This window comes from Suncus etruscus, chromosome 1, assembly GCF_024139225.1.
Source record: "Suncus etruscus isolate mSunEtr1 chromosome 1, mSunEtr1.pri.cur, whole genome shotgun sequence".
In the NCBI taxonomy this organism is placed as follows: domain Eukaryota; kingdom Metazoa; phylum Chordata; class Mammalia; order Eulipotyphla; family Soricidae; genus Suncus; species Suncus etruscus.
The window spans coordinates 176683387-176710079 of NC_064848.1; the positions used below are offsets into that span (position 1 = coordinate 176683387).

A 26693-nucleotide genomic window follows, 5' to 3' on the forward strand; every position below is an offset into this window, starting at 1 on the left:
TGCTTAGACCAGATAAAAAACAAAATGCTGAACCTTGACTCAACATAGTAATTAGCATAATTAACCTAAAAACATTTGAAGGTTCGAACATCACTTTTTTTTTTTTTTGATTTTTGGGTCACACCCAGCAGCGCTCAGGGGGTCACACAAGCAAGGCAAATATGCCTTACCTCCATGCTATCTCTCTGGCCCCATTTTTGATATAAAAAAATTAAGAATTTTCTCTCTCTTTTTTTGGAGGGAGCCACACCCAGTGATGCTCAGGTGTTACTCCTGGCTATGCACTCAGAAACTGCTCCTGGCTCGGGGGACCATATGGGATGCCTGGGTATCGAACCAAGGTCCATCCTGGACCAACTGCATGTAGGCAAATGCCCTCCTGCTGTGCTATCACTCAGGCGCTTTCTCTCTTTTTTTTTAAGGTTTCCTGGAAACAGATTATTTATGGGTGTGCCCAGCCAGTGCTAGGTTTTAGAAAATCTTAAGAGATATGCTACATAAGGGTATCCAGCAATCACTGTGCTGTTTTTCACAAACCAACCTTTCAACAACCAGTAACAACAAAACAAACCCCACAAAAACCAAGTTGAGTTTTAAAATGTTAGCTATCACCAGACAAAAAATAAAATGATTTTCCACTGACATGCAACAACAGGATGTTGAACTTGTACCCTAAGAACTGGATGAAATCATGTGTTCAAAGTCACTTGCTCATTCAAACATAAAGCTGTGGAAAACATCTCATTTTCATGTATCATTATAACTTCTATTTTGGGGCCCACACTTGGTGGTGCTCAAAGTTTACCTTTTTTTCTTGGTGGGCTCTGGGGTCCACATAGGATGCTGGGGATCGAACCTGGGTTGGCTGTGTGCAAGGCAAATGCTCTACCCACTATACTGTTGCTCTGGCTCCTCATCGTGACTTCTCAAACATCATTAATTTTTTTTTTTAAAGGCATTTATAAACAGCTGGAAGTTTGGCTGTTTTTAAATGCTACTTACATTAACATCTATACCCTTTACACTAGGGGTGAATTTAAGTCTACATAGCTGATAGAGAACTGCTACTAATGTGGGGTGAAGGAGGCATTATGACTTGTCCAAGGGGACTCTCTATCAATGTTTATAACTCCTTGTCCATTTACTCAGTTTCCTTTAAGTCTTCTTGATCTGAAGTACTAGAGATGTCATCATCATCTGTCTGTTCTCCAGAGAAATACAACATCAGTGCATGTGTCTTGTGTGTTATGGTGACAGTGCAGGGACCCTGGGCCCATGGCTCGCCATCCACCTGCATGGGCATCATTGAGCACTTCAGTATCAGCTGGTAAATAGGGAACAAATAATGAGAGAATGTCAGCTCTGAAAATGTTTAGAAAGGCCTGCTTCAATATAACTATAACTCTCTCTCTCTCTCTCTCTCTCTATATATATATATATATATATATATATATATGTATATATATATATAACTTCAATATAACCTATAACTCTATTCAGGGGGATACCTTATCTCATTTTTAAAAATTATTATGAGTATATATTTACTCACCAATTGTGGGGCTTTTTCTTTTTGCCCCTTTTTTTGGGGGGGGATCATACCTGGAGGTGCTCAGGGGTTATGCCTGGCTCTGTGCTCAGAAATCATTCCTGGCTGGCTCGAGGGACCATATGGGATTCCAGGATTCGAACCACCAAATGTCCAGGGTCAGCTGCGTGCAAGGCAAATGCACTACCACTGTGCTATCTCTTTGGCCCTTCATCAATTGTTTTTAGAAGAGGTTCCCAAACTTATTTGGCCAGAAAAAAGTTATTCAGAATAAAAATTGGCCTGTTTTTGGCCAGACAGTACAGAGGGTATGGTGCTTGCCTAGTATGTGGCTGGCTGGGGTTTTAATTCCTGCATCCCTTATGGTCCCCTTACCCCTACCAGGACTGATCCTTTAGCATGAGCTAAGAATAAGTCCTCAGCACCACTGGGTATGGTTCCCCCAATAGCAAAATCCACTTTCTTCATTTTACGAATTATTTTTATTTTTGTTTTTGGGCTCACACCTGGCTGTGCTTAGGGCTTACTCCTGGCTTTGCATTCAGGGATCACTCCTGGAGGGCATAGTGTACCATGTAGGTGGGGAGCCAAGGATCAAACCTGGGTTGAGCATATGCGAGGCTAATGCCCTACCTGTTGTACTTTTCCTCCAGCCTTCCTTTTGGCTTCTGAACCATACTCAGCTGTGCTTAGGGCTTACTTTTGGCTTTGTACAGGGCAAGCCCTTCCCCCCTCCCAGTATAATCAAGCAGCTGAGACCATTACCACCTCTACACCCTTCCCTCCCCACCATTTGTTTCAGTACCCCAGGAGGGGAGTTGGGGAACAGAACCATCCACTTTGAGAGAGGATTCTTCTCCATGCTTTAGGTCTTCAACTGGACTGAGGACCGCATTTCCTGCCCTTTAATTGATTCCATACAAGCTCCTGCTATAAGGTGATCAATGGCATGAAGTCTCTATAAAAGCTACAGCAGGAATATTTTCATCTACTACTGACAGCTTAAAAGTCGGCTGTGCCCGAGGCGTGGCTCAGTGGCAGAGCGTAGCCTTCCAAGCACAAACATGCAAATTCCAACCCACCACGCTCCAAGTGACTCCACAGCAGCACCATCAGTACAATCTTCCCAGTACACTAACCAAGTTAATGATTTGGGCAAGCACTGCAATCAAGCACCATGATTAGGCATGCTACCCCGACAGCAAGTTAGTCACCCCTGGTCAACTACATCAACAAAAAGAAGGGAGAAGCAAAGCACAGAAAAACAGAAACAGGCTGGGACAGTTTAGCCCATAATATCTGCATCTCACCTACCCGAACTGTGTGTGCTTGTCCTATTCGGAAAGGATTGGCCAGTTTCACTTGAATCTGAGCACAGTGGAAAGACCCATAGACTCCAACCACTTCTAGTAAACCATCATCATGCCTAAAATTGGGAAAGGGAAATTGGGAGTACGGTAAGATAAAATCCACCACTGGGGCCATTTTTAACAATGGTCATTATTTAACATCAATATGATAAACAAATGCTCTTAACAAGTAAACAAAACAGAAAACCCGAGGGGGAAAACGTTAAAAATCTCTGAATGAAAGACAGCTTCAAAGACTGGGCTGATGTATAAGACACATTAAAAAATGCACAGACCTGGCGAGAGGGTAAGTCTCATCTCCCATTCCTTCCCACAGCCTGCAGCCTCCGCCCCAGTAGCCGATGTTCAGAACTATAATGCCTTCCAGACTGGGCAGGTCCACGCGCTCACCATCCAGCTCTAGCTTTAAAGAAATGCAAGCAGTTAGTTACTACAGGGCACACTGTTTCCAGACATGGCCACTAAGAAGTCACATTAGTGCTCATAGAAAAGCAGAGAGGTGATCTCTCTCTCTTACTGAAATAGCCTCTCTGCTATCTGGAGCCCAAATTGTACTTCTTGGAAGGTTCCCTTCTAGCACTTTGGGTGGAGAGTCCATTCCTGCTTCATGGCGATGATGTTCTTCATAGATATGCACTAAGCCCCTTAATCTTCCCATGTTAGACTTGAGAGTCATTTTAATTACTGCCCTTGTAAACTTGCACCTCAGTATATTTAATTGCTCAAAAAACACTTGTAACTGGTTGTCATTTCTAAACCTCCTTTGCATGAAATTGCATAAAGCATCTTCTCTGTAACTTTCCTACACGCCTACCTCCAAGCATGAGAGTGGCATCTCCTCACTAGTTGCCTAAGCTGGAAACCGAGTTACATTTGCTGTCTTTACTTTTACCCCCCACAACCAATTAATCACTGAAAAATGATTTTGTTTCTTTATATCTACCTTGCCCTGACACCATCATAACAGACAGTACTCTACTCTAGAGCACCTTGTCATTTCTCAAACCTTCCTTTCTGTCACTAACTGTTTTCTGTTCATCTTACAGAGCAGCTGCATTGACACTTACAAAATAGAAATCTGTTGCTAACCTATATGGTCTTGGCTCAGAAATCCAGTTTCAGTATAGTCCACTGTGATTTGGCCCCTCCACTTCTCCAGTCTCACTTTACAACTTTCCCTACAAGTTATTCTTTATCTTGGATTCATAAACTTGGCCACATTATTTTATGCCTCTAGGTCTTTGCTCTTCGATACTGCTGTAGAGTTTTTTTCTTCTCTTTCACTCTCTTAATTATTAAATTTACTGGCCACAGTTGACTCTGCTTAGGGCTTTCTCCTGGCTCCACTATCAGGGATTACTTCTGGTGTTGCTCCAGAAAATAATATATGCTATGCTAGGGAGAGAACCTGGGTCCACTGCATGCAAGTCAAACACCTTACCCATGGTACTATTTCTCAAGCTCTGTTATTTATATTTTTGATTCCCAATTGTTACTTCTAGCAGAAAGCTTGTTTTCCTTTTGCTATCTCAAAAGATTATGGTACTTCTGGGTTATATGTTCTCTTTATTTATTTTTGTTTTAGGGCCACCAATGGCAGAGCTCAGGGTTTACTCCTGGCTCTGCATTCTGGATCACTCCTGGAACTCCTGGAGCATCCAGGGGATGATATAGGGTGCCAGGTATCGAATTTGGGCTGGCCACATTCAAGACAAATGCCCTACCTGCTATACCTGCTCTGCCTCTATTTCCTTTTTTTTTTGGTTGTTGGGCCACACCCAGTGACACTCAGGGATTACTCCTGGCTATGTGCTCAAAAATTGCTCCTGGCTTGGGGGATCGAACTATTGTCTGTCCTAAGCTAGCGCGAGCAAGGCAGACACCTTATCCCTTGTGCCATTGCTCTGGCCCCTCTGCCCCTATTTCTTATCATAACACTTCTTATACCATATAGCAATGTGGAAAATGTTTTATTCCCCCTCCCCTTCTAGATAATAAACTTAGAGCAAGGGATTTATTGATTTATCTTTTTTGTTTGTTTGTTTTTGGGTCACGCCTGGCAGCGCTCAGAGGTTACTCCTGGCTCTATGTTCAGAAATCGCTCCTGGCAGGCTTGGGTGACCATATAGGGTGCCAGGATTCAAACCACTGTCCTTCTGCATGCAAGGCAAATGCACTACCTCCATGCCACCTCTCCGGCCCCTATTGATTTATCTTCATTTTTAAAAAATTTTTTTTATTTTTGGCTCACACCCGACAGCACTCAGGGGTTACTCCTGGCTGTATGCTCAGAAATAGCTCCTGGCAGGCACGGGGGACCATATGGGACACCGGGATTTGAACCAACCACCTTAGGTTCTGCTTGCAAGGCAAGCACCGCTGTGCTATCTCTCCGGGCCAAATTTTATCTTCATTTTTATGCCCTAGGATAGTGTCTGGCACTTCATAGATGATGTCACAAATAAATTTAGTTCAGTTAAAAAAAATCAAGATAATGGAATAAAGTGCTGATATGTTTTCTTTGGGGCCATACCTGGTAGTGCTCAGAAAAATGAACCTGGGGCTCCTGCATGCAAAGCCTGTGTTCTGGACTTTGGAGCCATCCTCTGGTCCTACAGTGCTATAGCACATGCTTCCCTCTAGCAATGTTGACAAAACTCAGGAAAAAGGAAATCTGGCTAAACAGAAAGAAAAAAAAAAAAGGGGGGGGGGTGGGGGAAAAAAGGCCCTTATTGAAAATGGATGTTCCTGCAATTCTTCTATGGTGAGCTCACAAAAACTCTGATGTCTGTCTAACCTCAGCAGCTTTCTGCACAGAACCATCTTCTGCCCCACCCAAGATGTTGACTGACTCTTCCCCTTTATGTGCTAGTTCAAGGGTTCCCTATATTAATGTCTTTGTTGTCGCTACTGCTAACCATTAGATTCTCTTCGGAAGTAAGGACTATATTCAGTAAGGACTATATATTTGCCATGGAATGCTAGTAATGAGCCACATCAGGACCTTATTTCACTGCTCATTTATGCTTATCCTGCCTTAGTAAGACAGATACACCATAACTTTAATGAAATGTGTTTAAACTTCCCCTGAGCTTCAATGAAACTGGTACTATACTGAATAACTTCAGATTCATCCTTGTGTATGAAGAGTGGCCACTCAGCATTAAGAGTTAGGCAGATTACAGTAAGATAATCTTGCATTCACATCCTATGTCTGGGCACTGAGAAAATTTGGGAAAATTATTTCATTTAAAGAAATCCTACTAGACCATGACCGTGCCTACTTTATAAGGCTGTGGTGAGATTGCAGTGTGATAACTGTAAAGTACTTAGAAAAATGGCTGGTAAACAAGAAATACTTCATTTATTAACGGAATACGTTAATAAGAAAACCCAGAATTTTTGTTACAAAAATCATCATAATCCAGACATTATCTAAAACTTTAAAAGCTTACCTCAATTTTTTTATTCAAATCTTTACATGCTTGTACTAAACAATCTTTGGTTCCATAGAATAAGTAAACAGCCTATGAAAATGGACAGAAAATATTAACATAATTTAATTACTTTTAAAACAATTTGAAAATATATTGAACTAAAACAGTGATGAATTGTGAAAGAGCATTTCCCTTTTTGTTTTTGTGTTATGCCCAGAGATGCTCAGGGCTTACTCCTGGCTTTATAATCAGAAATTACTCCTGGTGGTGCTTGGGGGACTACATGGGATGTTAGGGTTCAAACCTGGGTTGGCTGTGTTCAAAGCAAATGCCATACTATACTGTACTATTGCTCCAGCTTTGAAACAGCATTTCCTTAGAATGGAGAGGGAAGGAAATGGAAACAATTAATTCTGAATTTAATTAACCCCTTTTCTAAGGGCAATTTGGGATAGAACTGATTCATGCCTAAATGCTACCTTCTCCCAGTTTTTATTTTTTATAAAGAAGTACTGCTAAAATTATGGGGCCCAAAAAATAGCATTTGCCTTGCATGCAGCCAATCCAGGAGAGACCCGGTTTGATTTCCGGCATCCCATATGGTCCCCCAGCCTGCCAGGGTTGATTACTGAATGCAGAGCCAGAAGTAACCCTTGAACACACCTCAGTTTGGCCCAACAACCAATCAATCAATCAATCAATCAATCAAGTTTAAAAAAAAGTACTGCTAAAATTAAGAACATTTTAGGGGCTCTAAGTGATAGCACAGCAGGTAAGGCATTTTTGCCTTGCATGTAGCTGACCCACGTTTGATCCCTGGCATCCCAAATGGTCCCTTGCATTCCTGTTGGTCCCCTAAGAGTGCCAAAAGTAATCCCTGAGTGCTGCCAGGTATGCCCCTAAAACAAAAAAAAATTATCTTCTTTTAGTATTTCATATTAATAGATATATCTTTTTTTTTTTTTTTTTTGGTTTTTGGGCCACACCCGGCGGTGCTCAGGGGTTACTCCTGGCTGTCTGCTCAGAAATAGCTCCTGGAAGGCACGGGGGACCATATAGGACACCGGGATTCGAACCAACCACCTTTGGTCCTGGATCGGCTGCTTGCAAGGCAAACACTGCTGTGCTATCTTTCCGGGCCCATAATAGATATATCTTGTTACTTATCATCAAAAGTCATTTTGGGAGCCAGAGTGGTAGGACAGCAAATAGGGTACTTGCTTGCGCATGGCTGACCAGGATTTGATCCCTGGCATCTTATATAATCCTCCAGCACTACCAGAAATGATTCCTGAGTACAGAGCCCAGAGTAACCCCTGAGCATTGCTGGGTGTGGTCCAAAACCAAAACCAAAACCAAATACCACCCCCTCTCCCCAAAGCAAAACCAAGTCATTTGGGGGCCAGATAGTACCATAGTACCAAGTCATTTGGGGGCCAGGTAGGAGGTGTTTTGCCACGCATGTGGCAGACCTGGATTGTTCCCCAGTACTACATAGTCCCCTGGGCTTACCAGGAGTGATTCCTGAGTGCATAGCAAGAAGCACTGAGCAAAGCTAGATGTGGCAAAGGAGAAAAAGACAACGACAACAACAACAACAACAAAATCATTTCAAGAAATTACAAGGGACCAAGGAGAAAGGCCAAAGGACTGGCACATGTTTTGCATTCCAGAGCCCCAATTTTGATCCATACACTACATAGTTCCCTCAAGTACTGCCGGGTGTAACCGCAAACATCAAATTGGGAGTTACCCCTGAGTACTGCTGGTGTGATTCTGAAACTAACAAGTTACTAAAACAACAACAACACAAACACTCCAACCAAAACAAACTCAAAGAATGAGGGTTGGAATGTGAATCAGTGGTACAGCATAAGGCTGGCATGTGTGAGGCTCTGAATGGATCTCCACCATGGCAACTACAATATTACCACCACCAGGAAACAACTGTATACCTAACAATGATCTTAGGTAAGAGCCAAGGCAAACAGCCACTACCCCTTTTTCACCTCATCTGCCTCTGGGAATCCTTTCAAGTCAATAAATCTAATGTTGGTAACAAAAGTTACCATTAATGAGTTGGCCAAATTTTTATCCTGCATAAAATTTCTTTGCAGTTCTAGTTGCCTTTGAGATAAACTATCGAGACTCTTAGTTACCATCTAAGAAAAATAGGCTATGAAACATTCCATGCTTGAATGTAAAGTCTCTCCTAGTTAAAATGTATTTGAATAAAGTTCAGCGTATTTCTTTATTCAAATACAATGTGTTTGAGCAAAGAATTAAAGCTCTAAGTGGATAGCCATAGGCAAAACAGGGCCAGTAAGTGTTTCCTTAAGTTAGCTCTATCTGAATTCACTTGAAAGTGAGCTAGATATAATTGAACTATTGATTTTACTGTACCTTTGGTGAAAAGCAGGAAATGTTATTTTATCCAACACACCTTATTAAGAATTCTGCTAGAAAACAGAGTCGGTGCCTTCTCACGATGAGCATGAAAATTGAGAGCCATGAGAGCATCAGGTCCAATAGAAAAATAGTTGTTCATTGTAAATTCCTGTTAGAAAGGACAAACAGATGACTTCAGTTTAAGCCATGTCATACAGTATATGTACCTTTGTAGACTTTATGAAAATATAGTTTTTTCTGCATTTACTTTCCACTAGAGCTAATTCTAGCCAGGGATATTTATAGTCATGAAGTTTGAGCTCAAAAGCTGATTATAAATTTCACCTTCTATTTCTGTTTAATATGACTTGTACAATTTCAGGTTTTATTTAAAAGGGCTCTAATTTGCATTCAGGCTGTCTGCTCTGAGTTCCCATTACATTTTCTCTTTCGATTTTGTTTTGTTTTGAGGCATTATTAGGTGAGGAACAGTGTGGTGTGGTGCTTGGGGTCATTCCGGGTGATGCCAGGGTCATGCGGGGCAAGTTGGATTGAGTCCCACCTTCCTAGGCTAAAATTACACTCCAGCCTTTTGTGCTATCTCCCCAATTCCCCTTTAACTTTGTACTCACTGAAACTGTCTTCCTATCTAAACTAGGCTTTTGTAATCTCTGGCTCCATTCCCGTCAATAACTTCCCCCACATTAGGATTTCTCAGTCTTGGTATCCATCTGTTTTGTTCCTGAGTCACAGGTCCATATTTCCAACCTCTTCAGCGACTCAAACTCGGGTCATTCATTATGCATAACTCTAACTCAATTTTTCCTATTTAAAATTGAAACTCTATTTTCCTCACCTCCAAAAGGTGGGTTCCCTTCTGCTCTATGGTAACTCTCTAGACATTAATAAGTACCATGTTCCTGCACTCTGCCACAGTGTTGAGTCTTAATCAATGGACTATGATTGTTGAAATTATTGTCACCGAAGCCCCAAAACTATCCACTGTTCTATGGGGCTGGGAATGCAGAGGTGTGTCTCACACACGCCAGGCCCCTGGTTAACTTTCTGGTAGCACAAAAACAAATAAATTAACTCCCATTTCTCCCTCCCTCCCACCAGCCCCTGGTAACAACAATACAAAGAAAACATACCTTGGGTTTTCTTAAATTATAGTAACCTTTATTTGTTATTTGAACTTTCCATCTAAAACAAAGAAATAAAAAAAAATCAGTCATTGTTCCCAACTTAAATGTCAATTAATTACCACTCAACTTGGATGACAAAGAATAAGTTCTATTGAAATAGCATTTGGAAAAATAAACAAAACTAAGGAAAAATACACATTTTAAGATTAAGTACCCTGCCTACTTTATGACTTCAATCCTTAGTTAACAAATTAATACACCAGTCTCTATGTATAAATGCAACTAACATAGTCTTTTATGGTTTTTCGGTTATGGTGCTGGTGGGGTGGTAACAAAAGCTTTATTTATTTATTTTTTTTTTTAGGTTTTTGGGCCACATCCGGCAGTGCTCAGGGGTTACTCCTGGCTGTCTGCTTAGAAATAGCTCCTGGCAGGCACGAGGGACCATTATGGGACACCGGGATTCGAACCAACCACCTTTGGTCCTGGATTGGCTGCTTGCAAGGCAAATGCCGCTGTGCTATCTCTCCGGGCCCAGCTTTATATATTTAAAGCATGTGTTCTACCTCTGTACTACTGGATGTTCTGACTCCTAGATGGTGATTTTCAATGGAAGTTTATAACAGTTAATTAAAAAACTGTGAGTGTGGTGCCAGGAATCAAACCCAAGATCTCATATATACAAGGTTCAACGACTGAGTCACTTCCTTGGTCCATTTTTTCCTAGCTTTTTATTTTATTTTATTTTTTTGGGTAGGGGGTCATACCCAGCAGCACTCAGGGGTTACTCCTGGCTCTGTGCTCAAAAGTTGCTTCTGGCAGGCTAGGGGGACCATATGGGATGCTGGGATTCGAACTGGGGTTTGTCCTGTGTTGGCCGCATGCAAGGCAAACGCCTTACCGCTGTGCACCTCTTGGCCCAATTTTTAAACGTTTAAGAGAAGTCTTCAAAATTTGAGATTGAAAATAACACCTGTCCATTAATAAACCAAACAATATTTCCAGCATATTTCTAAGATCCACAGGATCTACATTTGGGGGAGGTGTAACTTACCTATCAAGTTTAATTCCATCTGCTTCCACTACATTTCTTAAGACTTGTGCGACTGGGATTTCTCCAGCATAACCTGTACCCCAACCCAAAGTATTGGACAGATCATTGCCTGTCCCCAGAGGCAAGACAGCAACTTGTGGAATGTATTTTTCTTGTCCCTAGAATACGGAAGATATAGTTTAGGTTCCTCTTTCAGACTATTTATAGAAAAATAATATTTGGTAAAATTTAGAGAGTCAAAGCAATAAGGACATAACTAGAACATCTGATGTTGTTTTGCTAAACTTTATGCAAATTGCTTAAACATAGTATCTCATTTTATTTTATTTTGTTTGTTTTTGGGCCACACCCGGTGGTGCTCAGGGGTTAATCCTGGCAGGCTTGGGGGACTATATGGGTGAGATACAGGGGATCAAAACCAGGACTGCCGCATGCAAGGCAAACACCCTACACCGTCCTTTGGGTCCCTATAGTATCTCATTTTAAATCACTAATTACATAAACTGAGAAGGAATACAACGTCTCTAAGTACTTAGGTAATTAAGTTTCTATTTTCAGGGCTCATGGAAATTTGGAGAGCAGTTCAGGGAAAATACTGAATCAGAGGCTGAGTGTAGCATTTATTATTAGAACAATAGATTGCTTGAATGCTAAAAGAATAAATCCTGCAGGCAAAGAACATTATGTAATAAACCATTATGATGTATGCGAGCTCCTCTGTGTGATCTATAAACTATAAACATATGGGATGGCTTTCAACATTTTAAATTTATAACAAAACTGAAGAACTCTAAAGATGGATTTAATTATTTAAGTTATTTTAAAATAAGCACATTCCTTCTCAGACTGTAAACATAAATCCTGTTTATTATAGAAATATTGATAAAAATAAAACAAATTAATATTTTTGTTTTGTTTTGTTTTGTTTTGGGTCACACCCAGCTCAGGGGTTACTCCTGGTTCTGTGCTCAGAAGTCCTCCTGGCAGGCATGGGGGATTGAACTACTGTTGGTCCTAGGTCGGCAGCTTGCAAGGCAAATGCCCTACCGCTGTGTTATCTCTTTGCCCCTCCCCCCAATTAGTATCCTATTTTTAAGTTACTCAGAATTTCCAATGCTTTCTAGCTGCATAATAAAAAATATAATCATAAATACTGTATAACTAATTGTCTTGAAAGTGCTCCTCTGAAAAGCAAGCTGGTCTTAAAAGATGTATACCTTAATCTTCATTTCATCAACTGCATCCAGGACCCAGCCCACTGTACCATCCCCTCCGCACACAAGGACTCGAGTGGAGTAATAGGGAAGGAGAGTACAAAGTTGCAGGGCTTTTGAAGGGGGAGTCTTAGTTACATCAAAAACCTAGAAATGAGAAAGTAAAACATGACATGTATTGAACATTGTCCTCTATGAGATGATTTTCCTCTAGATAAGTAGAGATATGGTGAAACAATCTTGACCAGTGTTCAGTTTTCTCTAACAATATGTCAGGTACTATGACTGGACTTGCCCTAGCCCTCATCAGTAAACATGTTAAAACCAATCTGCTGACCAGAAAATTAAGCAAATAGCTTAAAATAACTTGCCTTTTATTTCCTTGATAAATAAGTACTAAAATTCAAATTCAATCCTGTAATCTAGCTACTATTCAACACAGCTTCTTTTCTGTTCACATGAAACCAGAACATGCTAAGTTCACCTTCAGTGAGTTCTTCATGATTTTATTTGGACCACTCTTAGTACTTGGGGGACCATATGGTGCTGGATAATGAAACCAGGGCTCCAGCAAGTTAAGTATATGTCTCAGCCTAATGTTTGTTTGTTTTTTGGGCCACACCCAGCAGTGCTCAGGAGTTACTCCTGGTTCTGAACTCAGATATTGCACCTAGTAGGCACAGAGACCATATGGGATGTTAAGGATTGGACCTGGGTTGGCTGCATAAAAGGCAAATACCCTACTCACTGTGCTATTGCTCTAGCCCTATTGCTTTTTTTTTTTATAGTCAGAAGATTACAGCACAATCGCAATGCTAGGACAACAAGAAACTAAGAATTAAAGGCAGATATTTCTAAAAAGAAAGATTTCCTATTCGGTTACCTGAACTGGATTCAGGAGGATCTTAAATTCTCCCAACAGTCCTTCTCCCATATTGGTTCCACTACGAGAGTTGGCCAGGATTATTAATGGTGTCCATTCTTTTCCAAGTTTAGATGATAGCTAAAAAAAGAAAAAAAAATTTAAGATAGAAGTAAAAGGGATTTAATATCTCAGTGATGTTGGAGAGAGAGAGAGAGAATATGTGTATATACACTTCACCTGGTGATGCTCAGGGGTAACTCCTGGTCTGCACGTGAAAATTACTTCTTACTGTCACAGACCAAGCCAGCCATGAGTGATTTCTGAATACAAAGTCAGGAGTAACCCCTGAGCACCACTGTGTGACCCATAAACAAAAACAAAAAATATACAAACAAAAAATATCCCCAAGTGATTAGGGTATAGACCTTGATGTAGAAATCATTAAAATAGCATTTTAGAATTTCCTTTTAGACATAAAAATACTGAAAACCCAAAATTTGTAGTATATGTTTAGGAATCTGGTAAGGTCCTATGGTTTACCATAATCACATTTTATAGTTATTAAAGCTATTAAAACATCACTAACTAAAGACAATCTTTTGGAATGAATTAATTAATTAGAAAAAGTGAACTTTCATTACCAGTGCATAATCTGTTTTTTTGTCTTTACCCATCTGATTAATAGCTGTTAAATAACTTGGTGGGATGATGAGGTTTTTAAATTCTCCAAAATCACACTCCTCATTTTTCAAGCTATTTTTCATGCACTCATCATGAACTGTTTTCTGACACCAAATGCACCTGAGGGATGGAAGATAAGATGACAATAATTAATTTTAAACTGCAGCATACCAATAATTTTTGTCAAAAATTCAACAGCAGATTTTATTTGCTGAACAGAAAATATGAAACATAGTTGCACTTAAACATGCCTTGATCACCTGGGGTCCCCAAGAGTCTTTTATGTTTGCTGCAAGGTTAAAGTAACTTAAATGGGGCAGGAGAGACCGTACAGAAATTAGGTGCATACTGTGCATGTGGCCATGCCTGGCTTGATCCCCTGCACCATAAGTCCCTAGAATACTGCTGGGTGCCCCTGGTAATTCCTGGCATTGTAGGGTCCTTGCAGCACCGAATCCTTTAGACCTTCACAATGAATCACAGACTGAATGGACCTTGTCACAATCACAGAGTATTCGCCATCCATCCCCTTCCCCTGTCATCAGTAAGAACTGCAAAGAATGCTCTCCAAAAGATTTAAATGATCATAAAATGTCATTTGACATTGATTCTCTCAAAGCATATAGCGCAATTTTCCAGAAATTTTTGGCATGTGTTATGAAAGGTGCATAATGTTGACTGTAAAACCACAGAATATTTATACTAAAATACTAAAAGTGTACAGCCATGTCTCTGTTTTTGTTCCCACATTTAACTGCATGAACATTATTTTATAATAGTTTCTCAGTTTTAACTTACTACAAGATAAATATCAGCATAACCACATTAAAACAAAGGTTCTTTGCATATTATCTGTGTTTTGGCTGAAATAGGTTTCTAAGGTCTAAAATCTTCATGACTTCAAAAAAAAAAAATGCCCTATTGGCTTGGGTGCATTTTTTCAGCGTCAAATAGAAAATTTCTTGGCTATAACCACCTGTGAATAACACAATATAAATTAGTTGATATCTTGTTGGCAAGTAATAATTGCAGTAAAACCTGAATCTCTTCATTTGAAAAGTAGACAGAAAAGCATTTATATTTAGATCTGCCTCTCTCTGGATTCAAGTATAAAACCAGGAGAGAAGAATGTGGATAGAGGAGCTGCTGACTTTTTTGGGGGGGAGGCCACTGGAAGTGCTCAGGGGGGGGGGTCACTCCTGGCAGGCTTGGGGACCAATATAAAGTACCAGATATTGAATCATGTGCAAGGTAAGACCCTACCTACTGAACTGCCTTTTTGGCCCTCTAAAGCCTATTTGTATACATTTTTAAGTTGCCTTTTCTTTTTTTTTATCCACACTTGACACTTCTCAGGGGTTTATTCCTGGCTCTACACTCAGAAATTACTCCTGGCAGGCTCAGGGGACTATATGAGATGCCAGTGATTTAACCTGGATGGGTCATGTATAAGGCAAATACTCTACTCACTGCAATTGCTTGGGCTCCTAAAGTTTCATTTTAAGTAAGTGAATTGTCAATTTATACTCGAAAATTCAGAAAAATGCTGAGAGATATGAAATAAAACCCTCCAGATAGCTGCTCTTGGGTTTTTTTTTGGGGGGGCAGGGTGGGCACACCCGTTTGATGCTCAGGGGTTACTCCTGGCTACGCATCCAGAAATTGCCCCTGGCTTGGGGGGACCATATGGGATGCCGGGGGATCAACCACGGTCCTTCCTTGGCTAGCGCTTGCAAGGCAGGCACCTTACCTCTAGTGCCACCTCACCGGCCCCCCAGATAGCTGCTCTTAATATTTTTATATACTTCTCAGTTTTGTAATGTTCTTCAGTGAGAATAATCACATATAAAAATATGGGCTGGAGCGAAAGCACAGCGGTAGGATATTTGCCTTGCACTTGGCCAAACTGAATGGACCCCAGTTCAATTCCCGGCATCCCATATGGTCTCCTGAGCCTGCCAGGAGCTATTTCTGAGTAACCCAGAGCCAGGAGTGATCCAAGTACCGCCAGGTGTGGCTCAACACCCCCTCCCCCAATACACACATTATTTTTGTTAAACATAGTAATTCTACTTCTCATAGTGTATCATGGTACTGTCCATGAATATTGTCAATATATATATATTTTTTGGTTTTTGGTTCACACCGGTGGTGCTCAGGGGTTACTCCTGGCTCTGAGCTCAGAAATTGCTCCCAGCACATGTGAGGAACCACATGGGATGCCTGGAATCAAATTGGGGTCCATTCTGTGTTGGCCATGTGCAAAGCAAATGCCTATTGCTGTGCTATCATTATGGCCCCAAATACTGTCAATATATTAAGTAATTTTAAAAGTACTGACTTGTAAAGAATGTATATTTTATGCTGGAGAGATTGTATAGGGGTTAAGGCACTTGTTCTTCAATGTTGCAGACCCCAGTTCAAACCTCATATCACATATGGCTTCCTGAGTAGCTCCAGGATCTTAAGCAGAGATGTAATAATAGTCCCTGGGCACTACCAGGTATTGACCCTCTCCCCTGAAATATATAGTTTGATGTAATATGGATATGCAAACATGTACATCTGCTGAGGCACATTTTTATTTAACAAATAAACATAATCATGTGGGGCCAAGAGATAGCATGGAGGTAAAGTGTTTACCTTGCATGCAGAAGGTCGGTGGTTCAAATCTCGGCATCCCATATGGTCCCCTGAGCCATCCAGGAGCGATTTCTGAGCATAGAGCCAGGAGTAACCCCTGAGTGCTGCTGGGTGTGACCCAAAAACCAGAATATATATATATATATGTATATATATATATATACATATATATATATCATGTAACCAAACTCTATAATGAAGACAGAGAAAATCAAGAACCTAGAAAATCCCTCAAATGAAAATATGAACTTCACTATTTTTTCTGGTTAATTTTTTGTAGTGGTATTGCTGCTTAATTAGAAAAAAAAAGTTTCACCAGAGGAAAAAACTGGCAATTCTGCTTATTTCTTCACATGGTTTTCTGCTTCAGTACACTGGGAGGCAGTAGCAGAATTAGAAGTGAAACTGAGATGGTCATTTGTAAAATTCACACTACAATAGAATTTAGCAAACCAAAGGTGTTGTGCCACCGATTCTGTTAAGTTTAATGGAACACAGCGACTCCATTCTTTTTTGTGAGGTGCTGTCATTTAACCAACAATAGTACGAAGTCACACCTGGCCTAGCACTCATGAATTGTTCCTGGTCTGGTGCTTGGAGGACCATTTGGGATGTTAAGGATTGAACCAAGGGTCAGCTGAGTAGAAGGCAAAAGCCCTACCTGCTGTACTATGCAGCCCTGCTTTTCATTCTTGAGGTATTGTGGAAGATTCTCTACTACAGAGAATCTCAGAGTTAAGGCAGTATGATAGACCATATGGTCTGCAATGCATAAAATATTCAGTTCTGGATTTTTACAGAAAAAGTCTGCTCATCTCTATTTTAGAAGTTTTGGTATCAATAATGAATAAAATTAATAAACATATAGAGAATACAAGAGCAAATTGATGATCAGGGCCCAGACTGAAGTGGCCTTGTAATTACCTAACAAGAATTAGTAGCTTTTTATTAACTGTGTGTATGTGGTAGAAGAAAGGACGTAAAGAAGAGGCCTTGTACATTAAAAAACACTGGTTTGGGGGTTGGAGAGTGCCACTGGTTGTAGCCCCAAAACAAAAAAACAAAACAAAATAAAACAAAACTTATGGAAGGGGCCAATGTAATAGTAGGACTGGAGTGACAGTATAGTGGACAGGGCCTTTGATTGCACATAACTATCCTGGGTTCGACAGCATCCCAGATGGTCCCGAGACTGCCAGGAGTGATTCCTAAGTGCAAAGCCAGGTAGTAACTCTTGAGCACTGCCAGGTGTGGTCCAAAAACAAAAACAAAAGCAAAATTTATGAAAGCCATTTAAATATAACAAAACACGGAAAGGAAATGTAACAATTCCAAAAGATTAGCTAGAGAATCAGGAAACTTATTTAAAGACAAGGGTAGCCTATGTTAAAATGACACTAGAATGTAAATGATACCAAACACAATGGAATGTTTATAAAATTCTGTAGTTAAAATTCATTTCTATGTCTAAATATGGTGTGTATAAGATTACTTAAAATAAGATTTAAAACTAGATGTCTCTCACCAAAAAAATAGGGAGATAAAAACTTCCTTAAAGAAGAAATAAGTCGGAGAGATAGCACAGCAGCATTTGCCTTGCAAGCAGCCGATCCAGGACCAAAGGTGGTTGGTTTGAATCCCGGTGTCCCACATGGTCCCCCGTGCCTGCTAGGAGTTATTTCTGAGCAGACAGCCAGGAGTAACCCCTGAGCAACGCCGGATGTGGCCCCAAAAAAACAAACAAGAAGAAATAAGTGGGCCCGGAGAGATAGCACATCAGTGTTTGCCTTGCAATCAGCCGATCCAGGACCTAAGGTGGTTGGTTTGAATCCCGGTGTCCCATATGGTCCCCCGTGCCTGCCAGGAGCTATTTCTGAGCAGACAGCCAGGAGAACCCTGAGCACCACCAGGTGTGGTCCAAAAACCAAAAGAAAAAAAAAAAAAGAAGAAATAGGTGGCCAAAACACATGAAAAAATGCTCCACATCATTATTCATGAAGGAGATACAAATCAAAACAACGAGATATCACCTCACATCACTAAGATTGGCACACAACAAAAAGAGTAAGAACAACGAGTGCTGGTGTGGATGCAAAAGAAAGGGATTTATTCACCTCTGATGGAAATATAGACTAGTCCAGCCCTTTTGGAAAACAATAAGGACATTCCTCAGAAAACCTAGAAATTGAGCTGCCATATGAACCAGAAATACCTCACTCCTGGGAATAAAAAACACAATGCAGAAAAGACAGAATTTGTAATCAACCCAAGTACCCAAGAACAGATAACAGGTAAAAACCAGAATCTGTAATCAACCCAAGTACCCAATAACAGATGAGTGGATACAGAAACTCTGGCACATTTATACAAAGGAATACTAGGCAGCTAGTTGAAAAAAAATGAAGTAATGAAATTTGCTTATTCATGGATAAATATGGAGAGTATTATGCTGAGTGAAATAAAGCAGAGAGGGATAGACATAGAATGATTATACTCTCTTGTGGGATTTAAAAAAAAAGAAGATAGAATGGTAATACTACCCAAAGACAATAGATGAGGACCAGGAAGATTAATTCACAATAAGAAGCTTGCCACAAATGCAGGGGGGTAGAGTGCAGTTAGGACAGAGATGAGATTATAATGACAATGATAACTGGATATGATCACTCTAGTTAAGATTGGGTGCTGAAAGGAGGTAAAGTGATATGTGTGGTACCCCTTAAGTAAAAAGAAAAAAGGAAACATACATAGAGAGAGAGAGAGAAAGAGAGAGAGAGAGAGAGAGAGAGAGAGAGAGAGAGAGAGAGAGAGAGAGAGAGAGAGAGAGAGAGAGAGAAGAGAGATGTTTGCCATTGAGGCAGGCTAAGGATGGAAGGAGGAAAAGTAGGGATATTGGTGTTAGAAGGTAGAATATATGTATTGGTGAAGAGATTGGTGTTCTTGGAACATCGTCTGAACTCAATCATAAACAACTTTGTAATAGTGTATCTCATGGTGATTCAGTCAAAGATTATAAATAAAAAATAAAATTATATGTTAAACGTTCATGCTATTATAAAAAATAAATTCAATAACTTGCAATCATCTTATGCCAGGTTCCTATTTCAGCTCTTAAATATATTTAAAGGTCTTTCTACTTGTTCAATAAAAACTTTCATACTGAGGCTGTAGCAATAGTACAGCACGTAGGGCCCAAGCCCTGCATGTGACTGAACCAGATTCAATGTCCCACATTTCATATGGCCCCCTGAGGTTTCCAGGAGTCATTCCTGAGCACAGAACCAGGAATAACCCCTGACCACCATAGGGTGTGGATCCAGGACCAAAAATAAAATAAAGGGGCTGGAGAGATAGCATGGAGGTAGGGCGTTTGCCTTTCATGCAAGAGGTCATCGGTTCGAATCCCAGCGTCCCATATGGTCCCCCGTGCCTGCCAGGAGCAATTTCTGAGCATGGAGCCAGGAGTAACCCCTGAGCACTGCCGGGTGTGACCCAAAAACCACAAAAAAAAAGAAATAAAATAAAATAAAATAAAATAAACTTTATTTAAAAAACAAACAAACAAAAAAAACTTTCACCAAGAACATGTCCAAACTGAAGTCTGAGATAAGTTTGTGTGAGCATTCTTGACCATTTTCTGGACACCAATTCTATTTTTACTGCTCATAAAATTCAACTGTGAAGAAGTTAGAATAAAGGAACACAAGCATCCCTTTTTACCAGTCTACCATGACAAAAGGACACTGTCACCTACTTTCAGATTATACTTAAAGATACGTGTGTAGTGTGTATTTGAGAATTCCATGCTCCAGTGACTTAGCTCGCTAGGCAAGTGTGTACTTAAAAGCCACCGAAACAGTGGCTTAAAAGACAAGTGTCTAAGGAGCTATAGGTTCTGCAAAAGCATCTCATAAAAGAACAAATCCGGGCCCGGAGAGATAGCACAGCAGTGTTTGCCTTGCAAGCAGCCGATCCAGAACCTAAGGTGGTTGGTTCGAATCCCGGTGTCCCATATAGTCCCCCGTGCCTGCCAGGAGCTATTTCTGAGCAGACAGCTAGGAGTAACCCCTGAGCACTGCTGGCTGTGGCCCAGAAACCAAAAAAAAAAAAAAAAAAAAAAAAAGAACAAATCCATGTCCTTTGAGACTATGTTTCATTGTATAGCATCAACTTCTTTTTTTGTTTTATTGTTTTTGGGGCCACATCCGGCAATGCTCAGGGGTTCCTCCTGGCTCTGCGCTCAGAAATCGCTCCTGGCAGGCTGGGGGGGTGGACCATATAGGATGCCAGGGATCAAACCCGGGTGGGTCCTGTGTAAGAGAAATGCCCTACCTGCTGTGCTATTGCTCTGCCCCCCCCCAACACCTTCTATTATAAACGAACATTTAAAGTGCTGCCTTGCCATTCCTAACCTGCCCTTTTCCCTTCATAAATACCCCAATCCCGAGGATTCATCACTTTGTGACTCCAAGGAAAGGCTAACTTCCCCATCCTTCACTTCTCCTTTCAGTGGTCCTCAAACTATGGCCCGCGGGCCACATATTGTATTTGTATCTGTTTTGTTTCTTCATTGCAAAATAAGATCTATGCAGTGTGCATAAGAATTCGTTCCTAAGTTTTGTTTTTACTATAGTCAGACCCTCCAATGGTCTGAGGGACAGTGAACTGGCCCCCTGTTTAAAAAGTCTGAGCTTAGATCAAATGGAGAGGCCTAGTCACCAAAGCAAAAAGAAAAACACACCGACCTAGGCAGCACTTAAGAGGCAGCAGGCTAAGAGATCTAAGAGCCAACTTTTATTCCCTCACAAGGCCAGGTCAGGAGAGAAGAGAGAGGCATGGCATCCCTGGCAGTGATGACTCATAAGAGTGTACAACGCAGGACTTGTTTGTGAGGTCGTCGCTTGAAAGGGTCCAGGATGCAGGAGGCAGGCTGCCAGCTGCCTCTGTGTGCCTGCACTTGACATCTCCTCTCGGCTGCCCCCAAACCTCGCAATCGTCATCCCCGCGCTCCTCCTTACCAGGGAGCCATACCTGTAATCGCAGAGCTTGGGCTGACTGCCGCACTGCTGCTTGCACACCAGGCAGGAGCTGCACAGGGGCACGTTGCCCCGGATCCAGTGGTGGGCCATGGGCTCCGGGGCCGCTGCTGCTGCTGCTGCTGCGGCCGCTGCTCGATCGTGCTTGAGCATGATCTCCTTGCAGGGGAAGCGCTGTTCGGCCTGCTTGAGGCAGCCCTCGTCCACGCGCAGGCCGCAGCAGTCGCAGAAGGCGCCCCGCAGGATGTGCTGCGCGCACACGCAGCAGTAGCTGGGCTGCCCGAAGAGGTCCGTGTCGCGCCAGCCGTGCTGGCTCCGGCGGAAGATGTCCCCGCGCTGCAGCTGGCGGCGCGAGCGCTGCAGGCTGCACCACAGCGTGAGCACCACGGGCAGCAGCACCGAGCACAGCGTCCACAGCACCAGGTGGCCGCCGTCCGCGAAGAAGCCCGGCCCCGCCGCCCGCTGCTCCCCTTCCATCTTCTCCGGGAAGAGAGACGCGAGGGTGGGTGGCTGGGGGGGCCGGCCCTTCGCGGCCCTCTTCTGTCTCAGGTCCCCCCACTGGGTACCCACAGATCTTACCTCAAGCTGAGGGGGAGGCGCACACGCGGGCGCGGCTGCACAGGCCGGGCCTCCTCCGGCCCGCCTCCCTCCCACCGACAGCCGGGCCCAGACTTTAAGACAGCTCGAATCGGTTCGCGCATGCGCACGTACCAATCCAGGGAGCTAGAGCGGCGGCGGCGGCGGCGGCGGCGGCGGCGGGGGCGGGGCCTGCCGCGGGAGGCCCCGGGCGGGGCGTAGGTGTGCGGTGAGACGCAATGACTGCCCAACCCTGTGGAGGGCGGGGCCTGGAGGAGAGGCGGGACCTCGGAGGGAGGCGGGTTTTTTGGAAGGGCGTGGTCAAAGGAGGCGGCGCCTAGCGGAGAAAAGGACTAGGAATAAGAGGTGAGACTTCGGAGAGGGGCGGGGTTTGTATGGAAAGGGCGTGGTCACAGGGAGGCGGGAGATAGAGGTTGGAAGGGGCGAGGCCTAGATAATGAGAAACGGGACCTCGGAGGGAGGCGGGGTTTGTGCGAAAGGGACGTGGTCAAAGGGAAGCGGGGATAGGTGGTTGGGAGGGGCGGGGCCTAGCGGAAGGTGGCATAGGAATGAGAGGCGGGACTTCGAAGGGAGGCGGGGTTTGTACTGAAGGGGCGTGGTCGAAGGGAGGCGGGAGATAGGGTTGGAAGGGGCGGGACCTATCGGAGCGAGGCGGACTAGGAATAAGAGGCGGGACCTCAAAGAAAGGCGGGGTTGGTATATAAAAGGGGCGTGGTCTAAGGGAGGCGGGAGATAGGGGGTTGGAAGAGGCGGGGTCTATCGGAGAGCTGGAATATATATAAAGGCGGGACCTCGGAGGGAGGCGAGGTTTGTACGGAAGGGGCGTGGTCTAGGGGAGGCGGGATCTAGGGGTTGGGAGGGGCGGGGCCCTGCTGGGAGGGGAATTTACAGGACTGGCTGACGGGCGGACTGCCTGGTAGGTGGAAGGAAGGGGATGGTGACTGAGGATGGATGATGCAGCAGCCTCCGTAGCTCGGTGACTTTAGCAAGTTCTAGTCCGAGTGACTGACTTTACGATTGACGCTGTTTTATGACCTTCAGTTTTCTCCCCTGGTTAAGAATGGATCTGGCACAGATTTGAATGCCAACCGGGAGGAAACTGGCATGGTTGAGTGTTGCATGCTAAATAGATTGACAGGGGCCGGAGCAATGGTATAATGGTAGGGAGTTTGCTGCTGACTCGGGTCCGATTCCCCGTATGAGCACCGCCAGGAACAACTCATGAACATAGCCAGGAGTAATTGTCATCTTAAATTTATCACCCCCACCTTGCAGGAAGGAACATCAAAACTTTAGGCGACTGAGAACCGTACGTCATAGCTCAAAGGGTAGTTGTCTTCACTGCCACAATAATAAAAATCGCAGATTTCTGCTCCCTTTCTTGCACAGAGGACTGAAGGTTAACTTTCCTAATAGTGATTAAGGGATATCGAATTAAAAATTTTAGAGTAGCCCAACGGTAGTGTTTTACAGCCTGCGTGAGATTGGGAGAAGTGGGGAAATGGGAAAAGCATTTGGCTTTTTATTTGGGTATGGAAACATATCATATCTAGCTCTGGGACCTAGAACTGGCTTTTTTAAAATTTAATACCTCAAAGTAGCTTTTTTTTTTTTGGTTTTTGGGCCACACCCGGTAACGCTCAGGGGTTACTCCTGGATATGTGCTCAGAAGTTGCTCCTGGCTTGGGGGACCATATGGGACACCGGGGGATCGAACCACTGTCCGTCCAAGGCTAGCGCAGGCAAGGCAGGCACCTTACCTTTAGCGCCACCGCCCGGCCCCCCTCAAAATAGCTTTTGAGACCAGAGAGATATTATAGGGGATAAAGCACTTTTGTATCTTACTGAATACGATTTGACCCTAGTGATTGCTTCATCATCCCTCAAAGCCCCACCAGACATGATTCCTAAGTGGAGTAAGCACTGAAAACTATTGTTGTAGCCCAAAACAAAACAATACAAAATAGCTTTTATATGTATTTGTAAATTTGTATTTAATGGCTGCATAGTTACATTATATAATATAATTTATACTTTACTGTTATATTTGGGTATTTAAGTTATAAAATGTTTTATGTTCTATATACTTCCTCTGTTTAGTATTATCTCCGAGGTTCTTATATTTAGCTAAAGGATATGAGAAGCTTGGGGCTGGAGCGGTGGCATAGTAGTAGGGTATTTGCCTTGCACGTGGCTGACCTAGGATGGACCACAGTTCCATCCTCCAGTATCTCATATGGTCCCCCGAGCCAGGAGCAATTTCTGAGCACATAGCCAGGAGTAACCCATGGGTGTCACCGGGTGTGGCCCAAAAACCAAAAAAAAAAAAAAGTATATGAAAAGCTTAAGGCTTCTGGGGAAAGTTTATTTTTGTTCTTTTTTTTTTTTTAACTGTACCCAGAAGTGCACAGGGTTTATCACTGACTCTAAGCTCAAGGATCACTCTTGGTGGGCTTGGAGGACTGTGCTTGGAGATGTGCTGGGGATTGAACCTGGGTCTGCTGTGTGCAAAACAAATGCCCCAACCTCCACTGTACTATCACTCTGACCCCAAGGGCTTCTGGGAAATTTTTCCATATGAAAAGTCTGATGTGCTAAGTGAAAGTCATCTAGACAATTTACTGGTATTGGGATAGATTAGTAAAAATGTAAATTAGTAAAAATGTAATGTAAATTAGTAAAAAGTAAATTAGTAAAAAGCAAAATGGTCCACTAAAGACAGTAATTATTATAGCCAATATGTTACCTTTTTTTTTTTTTTTGAAAATTCTAGGTATGTGTTAAGTTTCTCATTTTACAGTTGGAAGAAAAGTTGCAAGCTAATATACATCCAGGAGCTGACTGAACCTCACTAGTCTGATGCTCAAGTTTGTAATGCTCTTAACTCAGGCAGGTGTTTCAAGGTGTGGTCTTAACATATGTGTTTGTGTGTGTGTATGTGTGTTAGAGTGTGTGTGTATGTGTTGCCAGAAATCCAAGTATGGGGGGCCGAAGAGATAGCATGGAGGTAAAGTGTTTGCCTCGCATGCAGAAGGTCAGTGGTTCGAATCCCGGCATCCCATATGGCCCCCTGAGCCTGCCAGGAGTGATTTCTGAGTATAGAGCCAGGGGTAACCCCTGAGCGCTGCCTGGTGTGACCCCCCCCAAAAAAAAAAAGAAATGTAAGAATGGAACCCAGCACTTTACACATGTAAGACAAATGCTCTGTCACTCAGCTACATCCTTGGTCTGAGGTTTATTTTTATTGACTAATTCAAAGCTTTTTTTTTTTTTTTTTTGGTTTGTTTAAGAGTGTGAAACACGTCACACATCTCAGAGATTTTGTAAAGCATATACAAAGTTGGGAGGGGAGAAGCAAGCAGATATCTATGTTAATATATTAGTATGGGGACCAGAGAAATCGTGCATTGGGTGGGGTGCTTGCCTTGCACACAGCCAAACCAAGTTCAATTCCAAGAGTGATCTTGAACCAAAGCTAGGAATAATCCCTGAGCACCTCTGGGTATAGCTTAGAAAGAAAACAAGAAAAGATGTAAGTATAAAGGTTAATGTGCTGACCAGTCAGGCAGATTAACATGAAGAGCATGAGGAGGGGTGTGTGTATTTGTCTGTTGGATCTGGTGTTTGATCTTTGCCAGGAAATGGTGCTCAGGGATTTTGAGTGTACCATTCCCTGCTTTTATGTGTTTTTGTGTTTATTGTATGGCCCTTCCCTACCCTTTGTTTCTACTGTTGCTAGACCCAGGGATCCCACACTTTGGGTTTCCATACTTAGTGGTCTGACACTTGGTTGTGATACTTGGCAGGTCAGACACTTGTGATGATGTTGGGGTTGACAATGACAGTGCCAGGGATGCTGTCTGCTGTGCCCATTGGTCTTTGATAAAATTGGTATTGTTTGATGCAATTTTGCTTACATCCCAGTTTCTGAGAGCTTATCTCTGAAACTAAGGGTGGGCTTCCACCATCTTCAGCTGATTCAGGCAGTGGTGCCTGGGACCTGGGGAGCAGGAATGGCATCTGCTCCTGGCACTCACAATGAACTCTGCAGGTCCTCTTGCCAGTTTATTCAGTAACTCATCCTGCATCCTGCCCTTCCAAAATTCTGCAAGGCCCCTCTGGGGCTCTCTGTACCACTCATTACTTGTGTTTTCTGGGTTTGGATTTCATCATTTTTCTCCTCTTGGTGAACCACCCTCCACTAGAGTACATCTATAAGTAGCTTTTAGAATGAATATTTGTGGGAGGCCTAATTTTGAATCATTGCAAGTCTGTAAATTTCTCTCTTTTTTAAACCTTCTGCAACTGGTTATTTATCTGGGTACAGAATTCACAGTTGTTTTGTCTTTGGGCCTCACCCAGTGGTGCTCCCAGGTTACTCCTGGCACTCAGAAATCACTCCTGGCAGGCTCGGGGGACCATATAGAATGCCTGGAATTGAACCCAGGTCCATCTAGGGTTGGTAGCATGCAAGACAAATGTCCTACCTCCATGCTATCACTCTGGCTCCCAGAATTCACAGTTGTAACTAATTTTCCTTCATAGTAATTATCATTGAAGACCACTTTGTTTCACTGTTTTCGTCCAAGGTTATCCTTTCCCCTTCTCCCACTTTGTATCCATTAAAAAAATTAAAACGTGAGGGAGCCAGAGCAATAGCACAGTGGTAAGTGTGTGCCTTGCATGTGGCTGACCACATGGGGTTATCCAGGTA

The 26693-nt window shown here is 42.6% G+C and overlaps 1 protein-coding gene across 1 annotated transcript; it reads right to left on the reverse strand.

Annotated features, from left to right (window-relative positions):
• Positions 1 to 970: 970 nt before the first annotated feature.
• On the reverse strand, positions 971 to 21866 carry DGKE (diacylglycerol kinase epsilon). The gene is made up of 11 exons (XM_049771711.1): positions 21378 to 21866; positions 13664 to 13823; positions 13041 to 13160; positions 12161 to 12304; positions 10944 to 11101; positions 9896 to 9947; positions 8800 to 8913; positions 6375 to 6446; positions 3195 to 3322; positions 2864 to 2975; positions 971 to 1324 (listed from the first exon to the last, which is right to left on the reverse strand). Exons 1-11 carry the CDS (start codon positions 21857 to 21859, stop codon positions 1142 to 1144), a joined length of 1725 nt encoding a protein of 574 aa, XP_049627668.1. The 5' UTR covers positions 21860 to 21866; the 3' UTR covers positions 971 to 1141.
• Between the last annotated feature and the right edge of the window lie 4827 nt (positions 21867 to 26693).

Bases quoted from the DNA above. Each gene is read 5' to 3' on its own strand.
- DGKE (XM_049771711.1), bottom strand. From the start codon at position 21,859: ATGGAAGGGGAGCAGCGGGCGGCGGGGCCGGGCTTCTTCGCGGACGGC. The intron at 6,447-8,799 runs GTGTGTTGGATA...CCATTTTCATAG, and splicing joins CTAGCAGAATTCTTAATAAG to GCTGTTTACTTATTCTATGG. The intron at 1,325-2,863 runs GTAGGTGAGATG...CCTATTTACCAG, and splicing joins GACAAGCACACACAGTTCGG to CTGATACTGAAGTGCTCAAT.